At 43.8% G+C, this 22,109-nt stretch overlaps 1 protein-coding gene across 3 annotated transcripts in view; it reads left to right on the plus strand.

Moving 5' to 3' along the window:
- ical1 (islet cell autoantigen 1-like) overlaps nucleotides 1-20,895 on the plus strand; it is a 135,004-nt gene extending 114,109 nt beyond the window's left edge. For all 3 annotated transcript variants that reach the window (XM_041200922.1, XM_041200920.1, XM_041200923.1), the window contains 3 exons: nucleotides 14,241-14,501; nucleotides 15,777-15,887; nucleotides 17,178-20,895. In XM_041200922.1, the coding sequence (XP_041056856.1) occupies nucleotides 14,241-14,501; nucleotides 15,777-15,887; nucleotides 17,178-17,293 (488 nt within the window). In that variant the 3' untranslated portion in view covers nucleotides 17,294-20,895. The remainder of the gene's footprint in view (nucleotides 1-14,240; nucleotides 14,502-15,776; nucleotides 15,888-17,177) is intronic.
- Nucleotides 20,896-22,109: the final 1,214 nt, after the last annotated feature.

Here is a 22,109-nt window from a genome sequence, read left to right on the forward strand (position 1 = left end):
TCGCCCTTCGCTGTGACAGTGATAGATCACTCTGCGATGTGACACTGATAGACTACTCACTCCGCACAGTGACACTGATAGACCACTCACTCTGCACTGTGACACTGATAAACCACTTCCTCTGTACTGTGACACTGAAAGACCACTCACTCTGCACTGTGACACTGATAAACTACTCTCTGTGCACTGTAACACTGATAGACTACTCACTCTGCACTGTGACACTGGTAGACTACTCACTCTGCGCTGTGACACTGATAGACTACTCACTCTGCGCTGTGACACTGATAGACTACTCACTCTGCGCTGTGACAATGATAGACCACTCACCTTGCATTGACGCTGATAGACCACTCACTCTGCATTCTGTCACTGATAGCCCACTCACTCTGCGCTGTGACACAGATAAACCACTCACTCTGCACTGTGACACTGATAGACCACTCACTCTGCGCTGTGACATTGATAGACCACTTACACTGCGCTGTGACACTGATAAACCACTCTCTGTGCACTGTAACACTGATAGACCACTCACTCTGCACTGTGACATTGATAGACCACTCACTCTGTGATGTGACACTGATAGACTACTCACTCTGCGCTGTGACACTGATAGACGACTCACTCTGCACTGTGACAATGATAGACCACTCACCTTGCATTGACGCTGATAGACCACTCACTCTGCATTCTGTCACTGATAGCCCACTCACTCTGCGCTGTGACACTGATAGACTACTCACTCTGCACTGTGACACTGATAGACCACTCACCCTTTGCTGTGACAGTGATAGATCACTCACACTGTGACACTGATAGACTACTCACTCTGCGCTGTGACATGGATAGATTACTCACTCTGCGCTGTGACACTGATAAAGCACTCACTCTGCACTGTGACACTGATAGACCACTCACTCTGCACAGTGACACTGATAGACCACTCACTCTGCACAGTGACACTGATAGACCACTCAATCTGCACAGTGACACTGATAGACCACTCAATCTGCACAGTGACACTGATAGACCACTCACTCCGCACAGTGACACTGATAGAGCACTCACTCCGCACTGTGACACTGATCGACCACTCATTCTGCGCTGACACTGATAAACCACTCACTCGGCACTGTGACACTGATACACCACTCAATCTGCACTGTGAAACAGATAGACCACTCACTCTGCACTGTGACACTGATAGACCACCCACCCTTCGCTGTGACAGTGATAGATCATTCAATCTGTGACCCTTTTAACCACTCACTCTGCACTGTGACACTGATAGACCACTCACCCTTCGCTGTGACAGTGATAGATCACTCTGCGCTGTGACACTGATAGACTACTCACTCTGCGCTGTGACATGGATAGACTACTCACTCTGCGCTGTGACACTGATAAACCACTTCCTCTGCACTGTGACACTGATAGATCACTTACTCTGCGCTGTGACACTGCTAGACTACTCACTCTGCGCTGTGAAAATGATAGACCACCCACCTTGCATTGATGCTGACAGACCACTCACTCTGCATTCTGACACTGATAGCCCACTCACTCTGCGCTGTGACATTGATAGACCACTTACACTGCACTGTGACCCTTATAAACCACTCACTCTGCACTGTGTCACTGATAGACCACTCGCCCTTCGCTGTGACAGTGATAGATCACTCTGCGATGTGACACTGATAGACTACTCACTCCGCACAGTGACACTGATAGACCACTCACTCTGCACTGTGACACTGATAAACCACTTCCTCTGTACTGTGACACTGAAAGACCACTCACTCTGCACTGTGACACTGATAAACTACTCTCTGTGCACTGTAACACTGATAGACTACTCACTCTGCACTGTGACACTGGTAGACTACTCACTCTGCGCTGTGACACTGATAGACTACTCACTCTGCGCTGTGACACTGATAGACTACTCACTCTGCGCTGTGACAATGATAGACCACTCACCTTGCATTGACGCTGATAGACCACTCACTCTGCATTCTGACACTGATAGCCCACTCACTCTGCGCTGTGACACTGATACAGCACTCACTCTGTGCTGTGACACTGATAGAACACTCACTCTGCGCTGTGACACTGATAGAACACTCACTCTACGCTGTGACACTGATAGACCACTCACTCTGCACAGTGACACTGATAGAACACTCACTCTGTGCTGTGACACTGATAGACCACTCACTCCGCACTGTGACACTGATAGAACACTCACTCTGCGCTGTGACACTGATAGAACACTCACTCTGCGCTGTGACACTGATTGACCACTCACTCTGCATTGACACTGATAGACCACTCACTCTGCGCTGTGACACTGATAGACCACTCACTATGCACTGTGACACTGATAGACCACTCACTATGCACTGTGACACTGATAGACCACTCACTCTGCGCTGTGACACTGATACACAACTCACCCTTCACTGTGATATTGATAGACCATGCACTCTGCACTGTGACACTGGTAGACCACTCACTCTGCGTTGTGATGCTGATAGACCACACACTCTGCACTGTGACACTTATACATCACTCACTCTGCACTATGACACTGATAGACCACTCACCCTTCACTGTGACAGTGATAGATTACTCACTCTGCTCTGTAACACTGATAGACTACTCACTGTGCACTGTGACACAGTTAGACCACTCACTCTGCGCTGTGACACTGATAGACCAGATACTATGCACTGTGACACTGATAGACCACTCACCCTTTGCTGTGACAGTGATAGATCACTCAATCCGTGACACTGATAGACTACTCACTCTGCACTGTGGCACTGATAAACCACTCACTCTGCACTGTGACACTGATAAACCACTTCCTCTGCACTTTGACACTGATAGCCCACTCACTCTGCACTGTGACACTGATAAACTACTCACTCTGCGTTGTGACACTGATAGACTACTCACTCTGCGTTGTGACACTGATAGACTACTCTCTCTGCGTTGTGACACTGATAAACCACTCACTCTGCACTGTGACACTGATAGACCACTCACTCTGCACAGTGACACAGATAGACCACTCGCTCTGCATTGACACTGATAAACCACTCACACTGCGCTGTGACAATGATGGACCACCCACACTGCATTAACACTGATAGACCACTCACTCGGCACTGTCACACTGATAGACCACTCACCCTTCGCTGTGGTAGTGATAGATCACTCACTCTGTGACACTGATTGACCACCCACTCTGCATTGACTCTGATAGACCACTCACTCTGCGCTGTGACATTGATGGACCACTCACTCTGCACTCTGACACTGATAGAGCATGCACTCTGCATTGACACTGATTTGGCCACTCACTCTGCACTCTGACTCTGATTGACCACTCACTCTGTGCTGTGACTGTAATGGACCATCCACACTGCATTAACACTGATAGACCACTCACTCGGCACTGTCACATTGATAGACCCTCACCCTTCGCTGTGACAATGATAGATCACTCACTCTGTGACACTGATAGATTACTCTCTCTGCTCGATGACACTTATAGACCACTTACTGTGCGCTGTGACACTGATAGACCACTCACTCTGCATTGACACTGATAGATCACTCACTCTGCACTCTGACACTGATATTCCACTCACTTTGTGCTGTGACACTAATGGACCACCCACTCTGCGCTGTGACACTGATAGCCTACTCACTCTGTGCTGTGACACTGATAAACTACTCTCTGTGCACTGTGACACTGATAGACCACTCACTCTGCGCTGTGACACTGATAAACAACTCTCTGTGCACTGTGAGACTGATAGACTACTCACTGTGCACTGTGACACTGATAGACAACTCACTCTGCTCTATGACACTGATAGACTACTCACTCTGCACTGTGACACTGATAGACAACTCACTCTGCTCTGTGACACTGATAGACTACTCACTCTGCGCTGTGAAAATGATGGACCACTCACCTTGCATTGACGCTGATAGACCACTCACCTTGCATTGACGCTGATAGACCACTCACTCTGCATTCTGACATTGATAGCCCACTCACTCTGCGCTGTGACATTGATAGACCACTTACACTGCACTGTGACACGTATAAACCACTCACTCTGCACTGTGACACTGATAGACCACTCACCCTTCGCTGTGACAGTGATAGATCACTCAATCTGTGACACTGATAGACTACTCACTCTGCGCTGTGACGTGGATAGTTTACTCACTCTGCGCTGTGAAAATGATAGACCACTCACCTTGCATTGACACTGATAGACCACTTATTCTGCATTCTGACATTGATAGCCCACTCACTCTGCGCTGTGACATTGATAGACCACTTACACTGCACTGTGACACTTATAAACCACTCACTCTGCACTGTGACACTGATAGACCACTCACCCTTCGCTGTGACAGTGATAGATCACTCAATCTGTGACACTGATAGACTGCTCACTCTGCGCTGTGACGTGGATAGTTTACTCACTCTGCGCTGTGACACTGATAGACTACTCGCTCTGCACTATGACACTATTAGATGAGTCACTCTGTGCTGACACTGATTGACCACTCACTGTGCACTGTGACACTGATGGACCACTCAATCTGCACTGTGACACTGATAGACTACTCACTCTGCGCTGTGAAAATGATAGACCACCCACCTTGCATTGACGCTGATAGACCACTCACTATGCATTCTGCCACTGAAAGCCCACTCACTGCGTTGTGACATTGATAGACCACTTACTCTGCACTGTGACACTTATAGACCACTCACTCTGCACTGTGACACTGATAGACCACTTACTCTGCCTTGACACTGATAGACCACTTACTTTGCAATGACACTGATAGACCACTCACTCTGCACTGTGACACTGATAGACTCCGCACTCTGCATTGACACTGATAGACCACTCACTCTGCACGGTGACACTGATAGACCACTCACTCTGCACGGTGACACTGATAGACTCCGCGCTCTGCATTGACACTGATAGACCACTCACACTGCACTCTGACAGTTTTAAACCAGTCAGTCCACCACTGTGACAGTGGATCAAACCAGAGAGCAGACTATACTAGAGCTGGGATTGTGCAACAAGATAGGATTAATTAATTACCTCTTAGCGCAAGCGCCCTTTGGTAGCAGCGAATTTGATTGAATTTTAAATTAGGGTAGTTATGAGGATATGGATGCACAGCTGGCTTAAGTGATTTGGCAAAGTAGTTTAAGGGGTCGGGGTCTCCGGGAGGCAATGGTGCAGTTTTATTGTCTCTGGATTAGTAATCCAGAGACCTGGGGACCCGGCTTCGAATCCTGCCCTGGTAGATGGTGGAATTTGAATTCAATAAATATTGGAATTAAATGATGACCATGAATTGTTGTGAAAACCCATCTGGTTCACTAATGTCCTTCAGGGAAGGAAATCTGTTGTCCTTACCTCTGGCCTACTTGTGACTCCAGCAACGTGGTTGACTCTAAAATGCCCTCTTAACAAAGGACAGTTCGGGATGGGCAACAAATGCTGGCCTAAATGTGACGCCCACATCCCATGAATGAATTAAAAAAAATAGAGATGCAGTGGCAAACATTTAAAGGGATATTTCAGAATACACTGAATAGATACATTTGAAAAAGACCATGGGACAGACACATCATCCGTGGATAACTAGAAAGGTTAAAGATAGTATCAAACTTCAAGAAAAAGTATATAATTGTGTGATGAGAGGTGGAAGGTCACAAGATTGGACACAATATAAGAAACAGCAAAGAGTGACTAAAAGATTAATAAGGAGGGAAAAATTATAGTATGAGAGAAAGCTAGCCAGAAATTTAAAAACAGATAGTAAGAGCTTCTATAAATATTTTAAAAAGAAATCACTTATTAAAGTGAGCATTGGTTCTATAGAAAGTGAGTCTGTAGAATTGATAATGGGGAAACGAGGAAATGTCAGATGAATTGAACAGGTATTTTGCATCAGTCTTCATTATAGAGGATACAAGTAACATCCCAGAAGCAGCTATAAATCAGGAAATGGAAGGGAGGAATACAGGAAAACTTCAAACACCAGAGAAATGGTACTAAGTTGCTGGACTTACGGGCTGACAAGTACCTGGGATTTCATCCTAGAGTCTTAAAAGAAGTGACTAGTGAGATAGTTGATGCATTGGTTTTAATTTTCCAAAACTCCCTAGATTCGGGGAAGATGCCATTAGATTGGAAGCTAGCAAATTCTTTACTGAAGAAGGAAGGGAGACAGAAAACTGGAAACCATAGGCCAGTTAGCTTAACATCTGTCATAGGGAAAATGTTAGAAGCTATTATTAAAGAAGCTATAGTAGGGCACTTGGATAAGTTCAAGGTAATCAGGCAGAGTCAACATGGTTTTGAGAAAGGGAAATCATGTTTAACCAACTTATTGGAGTTCTTTGAGGAAATAACATGTGCCTGGATAAAGGGGAACCAGTGGTTGTACTGTACTAAGATATTGAGAAGACATTTGATAAAGGTTATTGCAAAAAATAAAAGTTCATGGTATAGGGGGTAGCAATTTATATAAATGACATGGATGATGGGATGGTTGCCAGATTTGCTGATGACACAAAGATAGGTAGGAAAGTAAGTTATGAAGAGGACATTAGGAGCTACGAAAAGATATAGATAGGTTAAGTGAGTGGGCAAAGATCTGGCAAATGGAGTATAATGTGGGAAAATGTAAAATTGTCCATTTTGGCAGGAAGAATAAAAGAGAAGCATATTATCTAAATGGTGAGAGATTGCAGAGCTCTGAGATGCAGAGGGATCTGGGTGTCTTAGTGCATGAGTCGCTAGTATGCAGGTACAGCAGGTAACTAGGAAAACTAATAGATGATATAATTTATTGTGAGGGGAATTGATTACAAAAGTAGGGAGGTTATTCTTTAGTGCTACAGAGCACTAGTGAGATCACATCTGGAGTACTGTGTATAGTATTGATCACCTTATTTAAGTTAAGATGTGAATATGTTGGAAGCAGTTCAAAGAAAGTTTACCAGACTAATGCCTGGAAGGGGTGAGTTGTCTTCTGAGGAAAGGTTAGACAGGCTAGGCTTGTATCCGCTGGAATTTAGAAGAGTAAGATGCAATTTGATTGAAACATAAAAGACCCTGAGGGGTCTTGACAGGGTGAATGTGGAGAGGATGTTTCCTCTTGAGGAAAAATTTAGACCTAGGGGTCACTGTTTAAAAATAAGGGGTCACCCATTTAAAATGGAGATGAGACGAAATTTTTTTTCCTCAGAGGGTCGTGAGTCTTTGGAACTCTCTTTCTAAAAAGGCGGTGGAAGCAGAGTCTTTGAATATTATGAAGGCAGAGATAAATAGATTCTTGGTAAGTAAGGAGGTGATAGGTTATTCGTGGTAGATAGTAACTTGAAATCTACATCCTATCAGGTCAGCCATGATCTTATTAAATGACAGCGCAGGCTCAAGGGGCTGAATGGCCTACTCCTCCATGTTCATATGAGACCACTGACTCTGCACCGTGCCACCGAGGGACGGCTCGCCCCGCGCCGAGGGACTGCTCGCCCTGCATGGTGGCACCGAGGGACTGCTCGCCCCGCGCCGAGGGACCGCTCGCCCCGCGCTGAGAGACCGCTCGCCCCGCGCTGAGGGACCGCTCGCCCCGCACCGAGGGACCGCTCGCCCCGCACCGAGGGACCGCTCGTCCCGCATGGTGGCACTGAGGGACCGCTCGCCCCGCACCGAGGGACCGCTCGTCCCGCATGGTGGCACTGAGGGACCGCTCGCCCCGCACCGAGGGACCGCTCGTCCCGCATGGTGGCACTGAGGGACCGCTCGCCCCGCACCGAGGGACCGCTCGCCCCGCGCCGAGGGACCGCTCGCCCTGCATCGTGGCACCGAGGGACCGCTCACCCTGCACCGAGGGACCGCTCGCCCTGCGCCGAGGGACCGCTCGCCCTGCATGGTGGCACCGAGGGACCGCTCCCCCCTGCTCCGAGGGACCGCTCCCCCCTGCTCCGAGGGACCGCTCCCCCCTGCTCCGAGGGACCGCTCCCCCCGCACCGAGGGACCGCTCGCCCCGCACCGAGGGACCGCTAGCCCTGCATGTTGGCACTGAGGGACCGCTCGCCCCGCGCCGAGGGACCGCTCACCCTGCACCGAGGGGCCGCTCACCCCGCACCGAGGGGCCGCTTGCCCCGCACCGAGGGGCCGCTTGCCCCGCATGGTGGCACCGAGGGACTGCTCGCCCCGCACCATGACATCCTTTTGAATTGTACCAGTTTGCTTTTATAGAAATGGGGAGCTATACCAGGAAAATTTAACACTCATCCCACCAATTTCTCAATGTACAGGAGACATATGATTCAACTAAGTCCAGAACATCTTGAATTTTTATATTCCGATGGAAATGAGAGACTGCTACTGAAATAAGCTGGGGAATCTGCCTGGAGATAGTCAGCCAAGCACATCCTTCCCATGAGTGAACATTTCAAACTGCTCTGGGCTGTGGTCCACTAACTCTGTATTCAGAACTCAAGGCTCACGCTTGTGGAGGTTCACAGACAGTGTGACCTGCAGATCCTTTGGTTTTTGTAGGATCTGATGAATAATTTGCTTGTCACTGGAAATATTGACTGACTGTCTGGTGAATGGGTTTCTGCAGGAAACAGCTGAGCCGTACAGCCCAGGAAGCTGGCATTTTCGATTCCCAGTTAGTGCCAAGCTGGTCGACCTTCATCAGTATGCTGATGCTACAGTGATCTGTTTCCTGCTGTTCATTGTCCAGTGACCCCTGCTGGAAGTGCATGTGTGTGAACATCAGGTGGTAACAGAATTGGATTTGTTTGTGATTGTTTTCTCCCTCAACCAGTCTGCTGTTGGAGCATAAGCTTGATGACTTAGATGAGGTGCCAATGGCCAGGAATTGTACCCAACAAAGAAATTATACTTACATCTGTCTTCATCTCCCTCTCACTTTCCCCTTCCTCTCTGTGCTTCTATTTCTTTCTGCCCCTTTTCTCATACTCTGCTGAACTCTGTGTCCATACAGGCCTCTTTCCCAATCTTTGTACCTTTAGCTTTGCCTTCAACTCCCCTGCAAGTTATACGAAATAGATCCCAGATGCCTGCTGTTTGAGACAGTGTCAAAAGTTGCCCCAGATATATCACCCTATATTTATCTATGTCTCCTGAGTCCAGAATTTGACAGCCTAATGTTATCTCAATGCTAGGTCAGACTGGGACAATCCTGGAACTGACAGAACTGCTTGTAGCTCATTCACCGACAAAGCTGCTCAGACCAGACGCTTGGTGCCACGTGAATGAATAAGAACATTTTGTAACTGGTCTAAACTCCTTTTCAAGGCTTTTATCAGACTTAAACTTGAGTAGAGGAACCTACACTGAATAAATGTTGAGCCCGACTCCACAGTGATGCTTGTATTCCCAAGACTGTCATGTGAATAGGACTTATGTTCCGCGGGAAAGAAAGTCTGCTACTGTGTAAAGGTGCTGGATATTTCTGTGGTGATGTGACACTATGCAGCTTGGAGTAACTGTTTGTAACTTGCATTCTGCCAATGTTTCATTTCATTCTCTTGCTTTAAACCGCCATTCAAACTCATGTTAGGTCCAGTAACTTTGGTAATGTCCAGGTGCAAACTGTCACTTGGTGCAAAGGGGAGAGATGTAGTTTGGAAGACAAAGGTGATAAGATTCCATCATGGGGGATTCGGCTGGGGGTGTGGGGAGGAAGCTTCGCTACCCCAATCCCCTGACCTGGTCTGCCACTGGAAGGCTGCCTCCAGCCATCTAATGGGACTCTGCTTCAGCAGGAGTCCCGTCCACTGCTGATAAGTTGCTATTTGAGGTGCTGCTGGATCTTATTTGCCACTGATTGGTTAACCACCAATGCTAGGTGGGTAGCCATTGCCGGTATGACCTCACGTCCGGCAAGATTGTTCAGAGGTAGGATCGCATCGTGTAGCTGACCTGACTCCCTATTCTGTAAATTTGCTTTCAGTCTTGCCTTCAAACCCTCCTCGGTGGAACTGGGGACGATCCTGCCCAATGTCATTAAGTCTCGTAACCCCAGACTGTGCTGATTTTCATTTCATCTCTCAGATTATTGATCAGATGATCTTCAATTTTTCCTTTGTTTATTAAAAACTACATTGTCTCAAGGTATGGGTGATACTGATATGCCTCTATTGCCCATCCTTAGTTACCATGTGAATGTGGTGGTGGGGTCTACTTGTACAGCTGCAGTAATAATGATTATGCCATTAAGCATTGATAAACAATTACGATGCTATCCTTGATTATCGAAGTTTAATTCACCATCATATTCCTCTTCAGTAAAAATGAAATGATCGCTTTGTCAATATTCATAGACCCTCAGTGTTTCTCACAGCTCAAACGAAAAAAACAAAGTCTAGTATGAGTAATGGCCAAAATAAAAACAAGATGCTGGAAATACTTAGCAGACCAGCAGCATCTATGGAGAGAGGAACAGAGTTAACATTTCGAGTCCAATATGACTCTTCAGAAAAAGATTTATATTCAGCTCGAAACATTAACTGTTTCTGAGTATTTCCAGCACTTAGTTTTCATTTCAAATTTCCAGCATCCACAGTATTTTGTTTCTGAGTAAAAGCCATTTGGCCTACCAGATTGCATCCTCTTAGTTAACTCTCCAATTAAGCCCCTTCCTCTGGTACACCAACTCTTTACCCTTGAAGCCCATCTCTCTAGTCCACTAACTCTGAGGTGCAAAACTTAAAACTGAATGCATTTGCTGTCTGATCATGATTGTAGATAATTGTTACAACTTCCAACATGTTGTATTCCAGCCCCATTGATTAAAGGCCAACCTTCCATTAATCTTTTTGATTGCTTTTTGTGCCTGCTTACTAGTTTTTAATGATTTCAGCACATGGACTTTCAAATCTTTTGCTCCTCAAAAGCTTCAAGTTTCTTACCATTTAGAAAATGTTCCAATTCTTCATTCTTGGGTCCTTGTGGATGAATTCTCATTTGCTCACACTGAAGTTGATTTGCTTTAGTTTTGCACACTCAATCGTCTGTCATCGTTAAAAAAAAATGACTTGCATTTATATAGCACCTTTCATAACTGAGGTCACATAGTGCTTTACTTTTGCAATGCAGTCACCATTGTAATGTAGGAGACAAGTTAGCCCATTTGCACACCGCAAGCTCTCTCAAACAGCAAGATGATAGTGACCAGATAATTTGTTTTTGTGATGCTGTTTGATGGTTAAATATTGGTTAGGATACTGGGGAGAGCTCCCCTACTCTTCTTTGAAATAGTGCCATGGAATCTTCTTTGTTCACTCCCCTCAGTCCTGCACTGGGGTATCAGCTTGATTTGTGTGGTGAAATCATGGAGTGAGACTGGAACCCACAACCTTCTGACTCGGAGGTGGGAGTGCTACTAACTGAGGCACAGCTGAATCATCATCATCAAAAGCAAATATCCAGCAAAGTTGGATATACATCTCTATTTCTTCATCCAAATCCTTAATAAATGTGGTGAAAAGTCGAGGCCCCAGATTAGATTCCTGGGAAATACCACTTGTCAATTCCACTAAGCAGATTAGAACATATTGTTATGATCTCTTTTTTTTTTAGATTTCAGAAACCCAGGTATTTATTCAAAGAATGAAGCCACAAGGTTCACTGTTTAAAACAAAACAATTTTACTATACCAAAAAATTAAAGTATGAATGCCAATAAATACAGTTGATATTAAATAGTTTGTACTTTTAATATCTTTAATGTAACTATGAACAGAGTTACTTATACTCTAAATCTGACCTCCCTCACTCCACTTTCCTTCTATGCTCACCATACATCTCCAAAAAACTCAAGTCAAGTCAACAAAAATTAGAAGATGAACTGCTTGGTTTAAGTACTGTTTCAACAATTCATACAAGGGTCAAAATTTCTTGAGCCTTCCACTTGCTTCTTTCAAGGTTTTTCATTCAACTCCTGCATCTCTAAAGTCTTACGCATAGCCACCTAGGGTCAGAACCTTCCTGGTTCTAATATTCTTTAACTCTGGAGTTTTACATATAAATCTCTAACTCTCTTGCCTTAGCTTGGCTATATCAGAATTGTGACTCACTGTTAGGAGTCCTTCAGTTAAAAAGAGTTTTAAACTCTTTTAGCCAACACACAAAATTTCAACTGGACTTGTTTGGGAGAGATGTTTTCACTTCTGCAGTCAGCTTAGTCTGAAGCCTAAAACTAAACTTCTTAAACACATAACCACTCCCAGGAACCTACTCAGCCTATAATTAACTTTTTGACCCCTTTTCCTATTATTTGTTTCCCAGGCAACTTGGTCACATGATCATTTACTGGAAGCCAGATACTTTACCTGAAATCAGATCCTAGAGAAACATAGTTCATAAAGGGACCATAACCCAAACACACAATAAAGGCTTTTTCTTCAAAAGCACATGGGCCATCATAATATCTTTTATCTCCACTGTGTCCTACCATCAAACCAATTTCTAATTCGAGTCACAAGACTACTTCCAATTATTTTACTTGTGCTGGTAATCACTTATATTGAACATTATTGAATGCCTGCTGGAAGTCCATGGTCCATGTAGATAACATTCATAGACATTCTCTCATCTACCTTATAATGACCCCAATAGATTTACTTTGATCAGTCAGACATAACTTGTGTTGAATAAGCTGATGAGAGAAAGCCAACATGGTTATGTTTGTGCATCATCCTATTACACTGACCCCACCATTCAACTGATTCCTCTTTCATTCAATGCCTCCCTTAATTATGTAACTCTATTACTGAAGCCTATCCCTCTACTACTTTGGCTCTCTAGCACCCTGATTCTCCATTGAAGCCCATCCATCCTTCTTGTAATACAATTGTCTCATTTTTAATATCCAACTGCAACTGCTCTAGGTCAAAACAGCCTGCTTAATTGGCACCCCATCAATCAGCTTAAACATTAAGCCCCTCTATCACCAGCATACCATGTGTGTAGTGTACTATCTACAAGATGCATTGTGGCAACTCACCACAATGAGGCTTCTTTGACAGCACCTCCCAAACCTGTGACCACTAGCACTTGGAAGGACAAGGGCAGCAGACACATGGGAACACCACCACCTACCAGTCATATACCATCCTTTCCTGGACAGGATCGTACCTTCTTCATTGCTGGGTCGGAAGTTCTAGAACTCCCTCCTTAACGGCACTGGGGGTGAACTTTCATGAGGCCTGCAGTGCTTCAAGAAAGTGGCTCACCACCACGTTCTCAAAGGCAATTAGGATGGACAATAAATGCTGGCATTGCCAGCGATATTCACATCCCATGAATGAATAAAAAACATTTTTTGACTGTCCTTTCTGTCTCTATTCCAACAAGAATTTTAATGTAGAAAAATGTTCCACGATGCTTCACAGAAACAAAATCAGACCAAAATGTTGACGCTGAGGCAAAGAAGGTTTATTTCTAAGGTTGGAGGACTAAAAGCTTGGTCAGAAAGGTTTTGAGGAAGGTATTACAGCAGGAAAGGCTCAGGGAAGAATTTCCAGAGCCTAGGGCATAGATGCAGAAGGCACGGTAAGCAGAAGTGGGGCGAAGGAAGTGGTGATGCATAATAAGGCCAAATTGGAGCCATGCAGAGTTTTAGAAAGTGATAGTGTTGCAGAAGGTTACAAAAATAGGGAGGGGGAATCTAGGAGGGATTTCAACATGAGGATAAGTTGGTGAACTGGAACCATCCTGAGGTCATAAAAGGTGCTATATAAATGCAAGTTATTTTATTTCTTTAACAATCTTTGCAGCTTTGTGAGAACCAGGGGGTTGGTTATGTATGCAAACTGTCTTTGGTTAATTGCCTCGCAAAATCTTGGACTATTCCAGCTCGTTCTGACGAACACTGCACTAAAAATTATTCCCTTTCACAAATGGAGACTTTCCCCCTCATTGCAGCAGTTAATTAAACTTCCATAATGATCGTCTCCTCTGATTCTCCCATATGTGGCCCTTGTACTGTCTGTGGTCATTCAGTGCACTTCCCACTAAGTGAGTGCCATGCAATTGTAACCTATACAATTTTGTTGTGGATTGATTAGGAAATGCTTATGTGAAATGTCTAGCTCACTCAGCTTGGTACCACCACACCTTTGTGTTTCAGTGCCAAAAGACCTTCTGCCCGACATGTTGGAAAGTGAGAATCTAGAGAAGCACGAGTTGACCTTTTTGAGTGACCTGTTGAACCCTAAACCCAGTGCACCCAGTTACTTCAGCCATGAGTGGCAGTGTACATTTGGAAACTCGGGGCTCAGTCCAGGGCCTATGACTGAAGCTCTCAAACCCAAACTGGCTGATGCTCCAACCGGTTTCCTGCCATCTCAGCTTTTCGACCTCAGCCATGACCCAGCAGGAGCTTTTATCGGTGAGTCTTATCAATTATTCAATCGCACTCTTCCCCTTCACTGCTGTGTGTGTGAGTTTTCAGTAGTGAAGGCACTGATGTGCAAAAGCTACATTTTATCCAACCGAAGCACAATTTCAAAAGCATAATCTGTACAGTAAAGCCTGATCACATTTTTTGCCATCCCATTGTCCTTTCCTATAAACTCCTGCACCACAAACCTTCCCTTACTGATATGATGGACTGGAACCCTGCTCACAGGCCTCTGCAATGCTACTGTGTAGCTAGCAGAAGTGCATTTGTTGAATTAACCCACTGATCCCTTTCCCTTCCACCCCAGCCCCCTGAGGGAAAGCATTCTACCTGTAATCAGCTCTTGTTTACTATGATGCACAATCAGGACAACACTAACAAACCAGCATTTATTGCTCAATACTATCTCCCCAAAGGACATTTGCAGTCAATTTTTAAAGAGGCAGGTGTTGGCCTCCATTGCCCCCCACCCCCCCGTGATGGATTCGGACTCCTGAATGTGGAGAGAGGTGTTTCCGGGCATCCAGTGTGACAACAACACACATGATCCCAGAAAGTCTCTGTGGTACCCCTGAGAGAGTTTTTATTCTTTTGTGAAGGGCAGGGGAGGACAGTGGAGTAGTGGTGATGTCACTAGACTAGTGGTCCAGAGGCCAAGGCTAATGTTCTGGGTCATGGGGTCAAATCCCACCATGGCAGCTGGTGGAATTTAAATTCAGTTAGTAAATCTAGTCTGAGTAATGGTGACTTCGAAACTATCATCAAATGTAACAAAAACCCATCTGGTTCACTTAGGAAATCTGCCATCCTTACCAGATCCACAGCAATGTGGTTGACTCTTAACTGCTCTCTGAAAAGTTAGATGCTAGTGCCTGAGGTTAGCAAACTGATGGAGCCCCTTGATGTCTCCCAGTGCCAGTCAGTTCAAGGGAAATTAAGGATGCTGGCCTTGTCAATGACACCACACCCCATGAAAGAATAAAGGAACTGAGGGACCCAAGCCTTGAAAAGTGCCGTTCATGAAAACTTAGTGGTCCTGGAAAATCCCAGTGTCCAATGTGAAAATCTTCTGGCAGGTTAGAATAAAGTAGGTAAGTAAGTTGGAAAGTCAGATCCAGGAACTTTTGGATAAGGATTCTCTCTAGAGGGCTGAGCATCCCTTTCACAGTCCATACACAATCAACCATGCCACAAGACTCCCTTTCTGTCCTTTACTCCATGGTTTGAGTGCATTATTCTAATTATACTATGTTATTATTTAAGGTTGGACAGATCCGCCCAAATCACAGCCAGCACCAATGCTAGTCCCACAACATCCAGGGCCAAAAGTTCCAGTAAATCTCCCTCAGACCTTACCAAAGGCCCCATCCAAAGGTATGTGACAGAGATCACTGAGGTCAGAATGGTATGTTTCATCTATTCATATGGGCATAGTTAACACAATCTTCTTTGGAATCATAGTTGTCAGAAAAGAACAGTATTTCAAACAAAAAGAGACTTCAGTGAAATTAAAATTGACAGATTTAACATCCTATTAGTGTAGCAGATTATCATGTAAATACATGAAATGATTGTAATAAAGGAAAAACAAACACTGGCATCAAGTCTGTTCATTGCGCAGCTGAGCCCTTTAGTTCAGGAATGCCACAGGTTGGATCCAGACTTAGCCAGTTTCAATTAAAGGAGTGTTGAATTTAACCTTATTAAGGGAGAGGAAAACCATCAGAATTCCCAATCCAGATACTTTGCAGGGAGACCTGCTGGCAAGTGTGGCTGTGCACTTTGTGGTCAGATAGCTGTGGAACTGTAGTCCAGTGTGAGTTAGCAACCTCAGGTGAAGCAGAGAACACTGGAGAGAAAGACTGAGAATGGAAAACTACTCACTGTACAGATTGTGCCGGAATGCAATTACTGGTGAAATGCACCAATTATTTTTATTTTCTGTCCTTTGAGCCCATGTGCAGGATTATGCTGAAAAGTTATATGCTAATGCCTGAGGTTAGCAAACTGATGGAGACTCTCAACAAAAACAAAAACAGAATTACCTGGAAAAACTAGCAGGTCTGGCAGCATCGGCGGAGAAGAAAAGAATGACGTTTCGAGTCCTCATGACCCTTCGACAGAACTTGAGTTCGAGTCCGGACTCGAACTCAAGTTCTGTCGAAGGGTCATGAGGACTCGAAACGTCAACTCTTTTCTTCTCCGCCGATGCTGCCAGACCTGCTGAGTTTTTCCAGGTAATTCTGTTTTTGTTTTGGATTTCCAGCATCCGCAGTTTTTTTGTTTTTATATTATGATGGAGACCCTCGATGTCTCCTAGTGCCAGACCAAGTGGTTGGAAATCTGCACACGCTGTGTCTTGGATCTTGACTTCCATATAAACCTACTGTATCTGAAGCAGCAGCCATCTGCAAGTGGGCAGATCTCATTTTATGAGGAGGTTTGTTTATACTGGCACAGGATTTGTGCAGCAGAGTTAAAGCTGCTAATAAGGGCCCTCATCAGCAGTAACAGGCTTTTGCTAACTGAACCTGGATGTCTGAATGGTCTCCTGATGTGAACTTATCCAGCTGGTGTACACAGTCACAGAAGTATCTACTTATGGTCAGATTGTCTTCTGTTGCTTGAAGGTGTTAATAACTAAATGTTTTCTCTTCCCTGCAGCTGCTAAGGGCAACACTCAGGACAAATCAGCCTGGTTCAATCTGTTTGCAGACCTGGATCCTCTCTCTAATCCTGATGCCATAGGTCGAACAGATGAGGAACTCCTTAATGCTTGAAGCTGGGGAAATAGAGAGAAGGAAGGATGTCACTAAGTTATATACTACACAAATGTCTAACTCCTGCAATTTTATAAATATATATATATAATATATATATTTACTAAAACACTAGGTTACTATCTCTTAAGCTACAGAATTATAAAAAGTTAAAGGGGGAGGTGGTGGTTAAATGGAATGTTACAAAACCATTAAGCTCCTGGGATGTGGTGTTGGTGACGCCAATTTCCTGTTTAATTTCTCAAGTTCAGGCATTGCTACTGCAATCCTGGTTGTTAATTACTGGGTATTTAGCTATTTACAGACAGCACTAAAGAGGGGTCACCTGGTTCTCCACAGATCCTGAGCTGTGGGATAGGGCCACACACTTGCTGTAGAAGCTGCGCTGACACAAAAAAAGCTCAGGATAATCTGCTTGTTGCGTTAGGGACCACACGATATGTGGATCAACTCAATATAGATGGTAATAAAAAGGTCATTGTCATTGCAGTTTTGCTTTAGACTGTTTTGCAGCAGCATCTTATCAGTTACAACAAAGTTTCTTTCATAAACAAGAAGTTTGGGATAATGGCCATTTAAAAAAAATTGAAAATGTACTTTGAATGTACAATTAATGGTTAATGTCTGTCTGAGTTTAATTATTTACTTTTTATGGTTGGACAAGTTTTAAAATGTACTAGAGAAGTAAATGGAATTTGTTTTATGTGATATTTATAAGCTACACGGTGTCTAGAATGGACCAAGTTCTTTGTTCCTAGACACGAGCAGCAGTCTCTCTCTTTTTGATTCATTTTCTTGCAGTGGGAGAAGTGTGCTGCTTTTAACTCCACATCCAAAACATTGCACTATATTTGGAAAGGTGAAGTACCTGCTATTTGTAATTTTAGCAAAAGCTTCCCTGTGGCGCTTGGGCCGAGTTTATCGCTGAAGTTACGGGCAGCAGAAATGATTCCTTCTTTCAATGCCTTTTGCGGACCTTCTAAAGAGGACCTGTGACTTGAATGAGCTAGCCCTTCCTCTTCAGCTGGGAGGATGTATGTGCTGAAATAGTCACTCTAATCATACACAAGTTAGGGAGGTGAGGGGAGTTAGAGTGGGTGGTGAGGAAAAAAAAAAACTAAGCCTTCCTGGTAGTTAAAAATTACATCTTTAACTGTGGCCTTAGAAAGCAGGAAATACAATGATTTCCTACGTGGTGCTAGCCTGAAAAATAACAAGTCTGACACTAAAGCAAGCATGTTTCATCTGGACCTTAGTGCCATTGGGCTAGTGAGTTGGCAATCAGCCAGGGTTTCTCCTCCTCCAGCACACTGCCTGGCAAAACCTGCTAGAAACTGATTGTCAGCAAAAATCCATTCCAATCAAGTAGCCTGATGATCAGTTTTGCCTTTGAAGAATGGGGAGATACGGGGGGCAGTGTCCAGTGCCTGTGGAACTGAAGCACTGAGCCAAGATCTAGGAGGTGCAATATCCAGCAGTTTTTGTTTTCACTTATCCCTCAGGAACTCGCTGAACTTCATTGACATCTTACCTTATGGACTGTGAAAGCCTTTAACTAGCTGAGATGCTGAATGGCATTCCCAGGCTCCCCATTATGTGCTATACCATCAGCAGGAGGTAAAAGATTGAAGCTTGAGTTGGACAGATGGCACTGTCAACTAGTTAGAATTTACCATATTATAGTTCAGAAATGTAAGCTGAGAGGAGAGTACTGCTGGGGAAAGTCTAGAACAAGCTGTATTTTGAACAGAATATGTGTTGATCTTATGGAAAAAAATGAAGAAATAAGAAAAGAAAAAAATTATTAAATTCTGTGCTGTTAAGTTACAACTATTGAGTTGGAAAATATTTCTCCTGTAACGAAGTGCACTCTTGAACAGAACATCCCTATAAAGAGAAACTGTTACCTTGACAAACATTGGAATTAAACACTGCCTCATTCCACACAATACAGTAACACTCAATTTAAAACTTGGAACAATGAACTAGTCAATTTATGATGTAAAATTGAGCCGTACAGACCAACAGATCCCTGTAAATTCTGGTCTGGCTGTGTTATCGGAGTTTGGCCAGGTTTCTGATTACATAAGTGCGTGTATAAAAATGGAGTTATATTTGATTGCAACTCTCTGGGTAGTGTGATCTTGCCCCATCCAGCAAAACTGTATGTCCATCCATAACCTGCCAGTTACAGAACTGACCAGAGTGTATGGGATAAGATGCAATGTACATACAAAGATTACATACAAACCTCAGCTAAAAGTCAGAATCATACGTGTGTGCGCGCGCGCAGATCACTTCTCAGCTGTCATGACATCTGCTCTAGACTGATAAATGAGGAACGGCTTCTTGGGTGAGTTACAAGAAGGAACCTAATCCCAATTAAACTGTGTCTCAGCAAAAACAGGACCAAGGGAAAAAATCTAGTTACAAAGAACACGACCCGTAGTCCCTAAAATAAACCTTATACTATAAACCAAAGAATCGGTAATTAAGTGACCATCATGTCAGCTTTAAAATCTGTATCTCACTACTCATTACCATTCACTGGTTTATTATGTAAAACAAAAACAAAACAGACAAATGCAAAGAACCTCCCTATTTTGTGACATTTGGAATATGCTTCATGTGGTAAAGCAGTTTGGTGTCTGTGGACCAGCCATTATGAAAAGTGGATGAGCCTTCTGATAGTCTCCCCAACTGCCCTAAAGACTGGAACACTCAGCCCACTGTAATGCTGGAAACGTTTAAAAAGCTATACTATAAAAAATAATTCAATTCACTGGATTAATCTAAAGGGCGTAGTACGAACCCTGCGCATGCCTGTTCGTATCATACTTTTCTAAAGTTAATGTACATAAAATGTAAACTCTGCTCTCCACAGACAAACTGCAGTCTCTTTCCATCATTTTTTTTGTTAGTGGCATTGCCACGTTTGTTTCCCACTCTGTTAGTTGATCTTGATTGTGGCCTGTAAACTGTCCATTAACTGGGAAGTGGAGATCAGTACAATACACCCCTGCTCCTATCCCAACCCACATAAGGGAATCTGCTAGCCCACTATTCAGGCTCACGTGAACAGTAGTGACTTGAGTGAAATGTTAGTACCCATTGAACCTTAAATAAGCATGTCAACAGTTGGCAGGAGAGGATTAAAAGGGTGTGCATTGCCAAATAGATACATAGGGCACTTCTAATCCATTAGTATTTATACATCTAAATACTATGTAAAATTACACATTAATTCCATTGATCTTTACCCACCAACCATTTGCAATAATTAACATCCCTATTAAGAGATTGTCAGTGGCTGCTCCAGAATTGCACCCAATCAAATCCATATCAATAATACTAATTGCATATGTGGGAAATGCAGTTTGCATGGACTATGTAAGCTTGTTTCACTAAGGGAGGGTTATGTTGCAATCACATAGTGTAATTTCACATAGAAGGAATATCACTGAAGTTTATTGACACTGCAAACAAAAAATGTTTTGTCAAAAAAGATGTAGGATTTAAGCTTCTGCACTGGTTGAGTGCTTGTATTTTCTATTGAATGGTTGTCTGGAAACTGCCTCTTCTATTAAAAAGTAATTTCTCAACGTGTGCTCAATGGCTTTATTTTCCTTCTTAAAACGCACATTTGTAGAATCAAAACAAAGCCTTCTGTTCCTGGTGAGACATGTTAACATTTTACCTTAATAACATTTCTCAGTCACATATGTTTACCTTCATCAGTCCATTCTTAATTTTATTTGCACTTCACAGAATTTCAACGGCACAGGAGGCTGCCATTTGGCCCATCGCATCTGCACCAGCTCTCCAAATGAGCATTATGACCTAGTGCCATTGCCCTGCCTTTTCCCCGTACCCCTGCACGTTTTTATTCAAATCATCATCATCTAATGCCCTCTTGAATACCTCAATTGAACCTGCGTCCATCACACTTCCAGGCAGTGCATTCCAGGCCCGAACCACTCATTGCGTGAAAAAGTTTTTTCTCATGTCACAGCTGAGGTAATCAGGGCTGTGGGTCCCAAAGCTTTATTTTCAGTCCCCATCGATTCCTTACCTACAGCCATTATCCACACTCATTAGTTCAATTTCCAGTTGTTTATCAATTACATCCAATTCTACCACTTGACCTCAAATATGCCACCTAATAGGTTGATTCCTATGCTGTGTGCTTTCATCCACTTAACATTAGGCACATCTTTTTTGCCTCCTATGACAAACTTTCCACTTAAGGCATCAACCCCATCTCTACCCCACTGTCTGCTGAGCCTGAATTTGCAGGCACGTAATCTTAAAATCTATCCCATGATAAATTGGATTTCAAACCCCATAAGTAATGCATCTTCTGCTAAAACTGTTATCCACGCTTCTTTTGTCCAGCAATATTTCAAGCAGTTACCCTGATATCCTAGGGTCTTTGTCCTGTTTCACACATCCACCCTCACAAAACTTATTAGGCACCAGGGCATCAACTTGAGAATCATCCTCAAAGCTGTCTTTGGCCTCACCAAGAACCATCTCTAGCCTGAAATTCCAGGTAATCCCTTCAATTTATCAGATTTGTTTACTGTGCTCTGGAATTCTTTCTAGTCCTCAGAATCTCTTTCCTCAAAACCTTTCATCAATTCTCAACTCTATCAATGCATTTGGTTTCCTCCCATAGCTTCTGTTTCCTACTTGGCCTCCACCACTTCCATGTGAAACACTTTAGGGTATTGCTTCACAATAAATTCTGTACAAGTTGTGAACATTTCTTCAGGTACTCTAGTCCTGTATTTCAGCTAACCCAAAGGGAAAAGCA

This window comes from Carcharodon carcharias, chromosome 12 (assembly GCF_017639515.1).
Source record: "Carcharodon carcharias isolate sCarCar2 chromosome 12, sCarCar2.pri, whole genome shotgun sequence".
NCBI lineage: Eukaryota > Metazoa > Chordata > Chondrichthyes > Lamniformes > Lamnidae > Carcharodon > Carcharodon carcharias.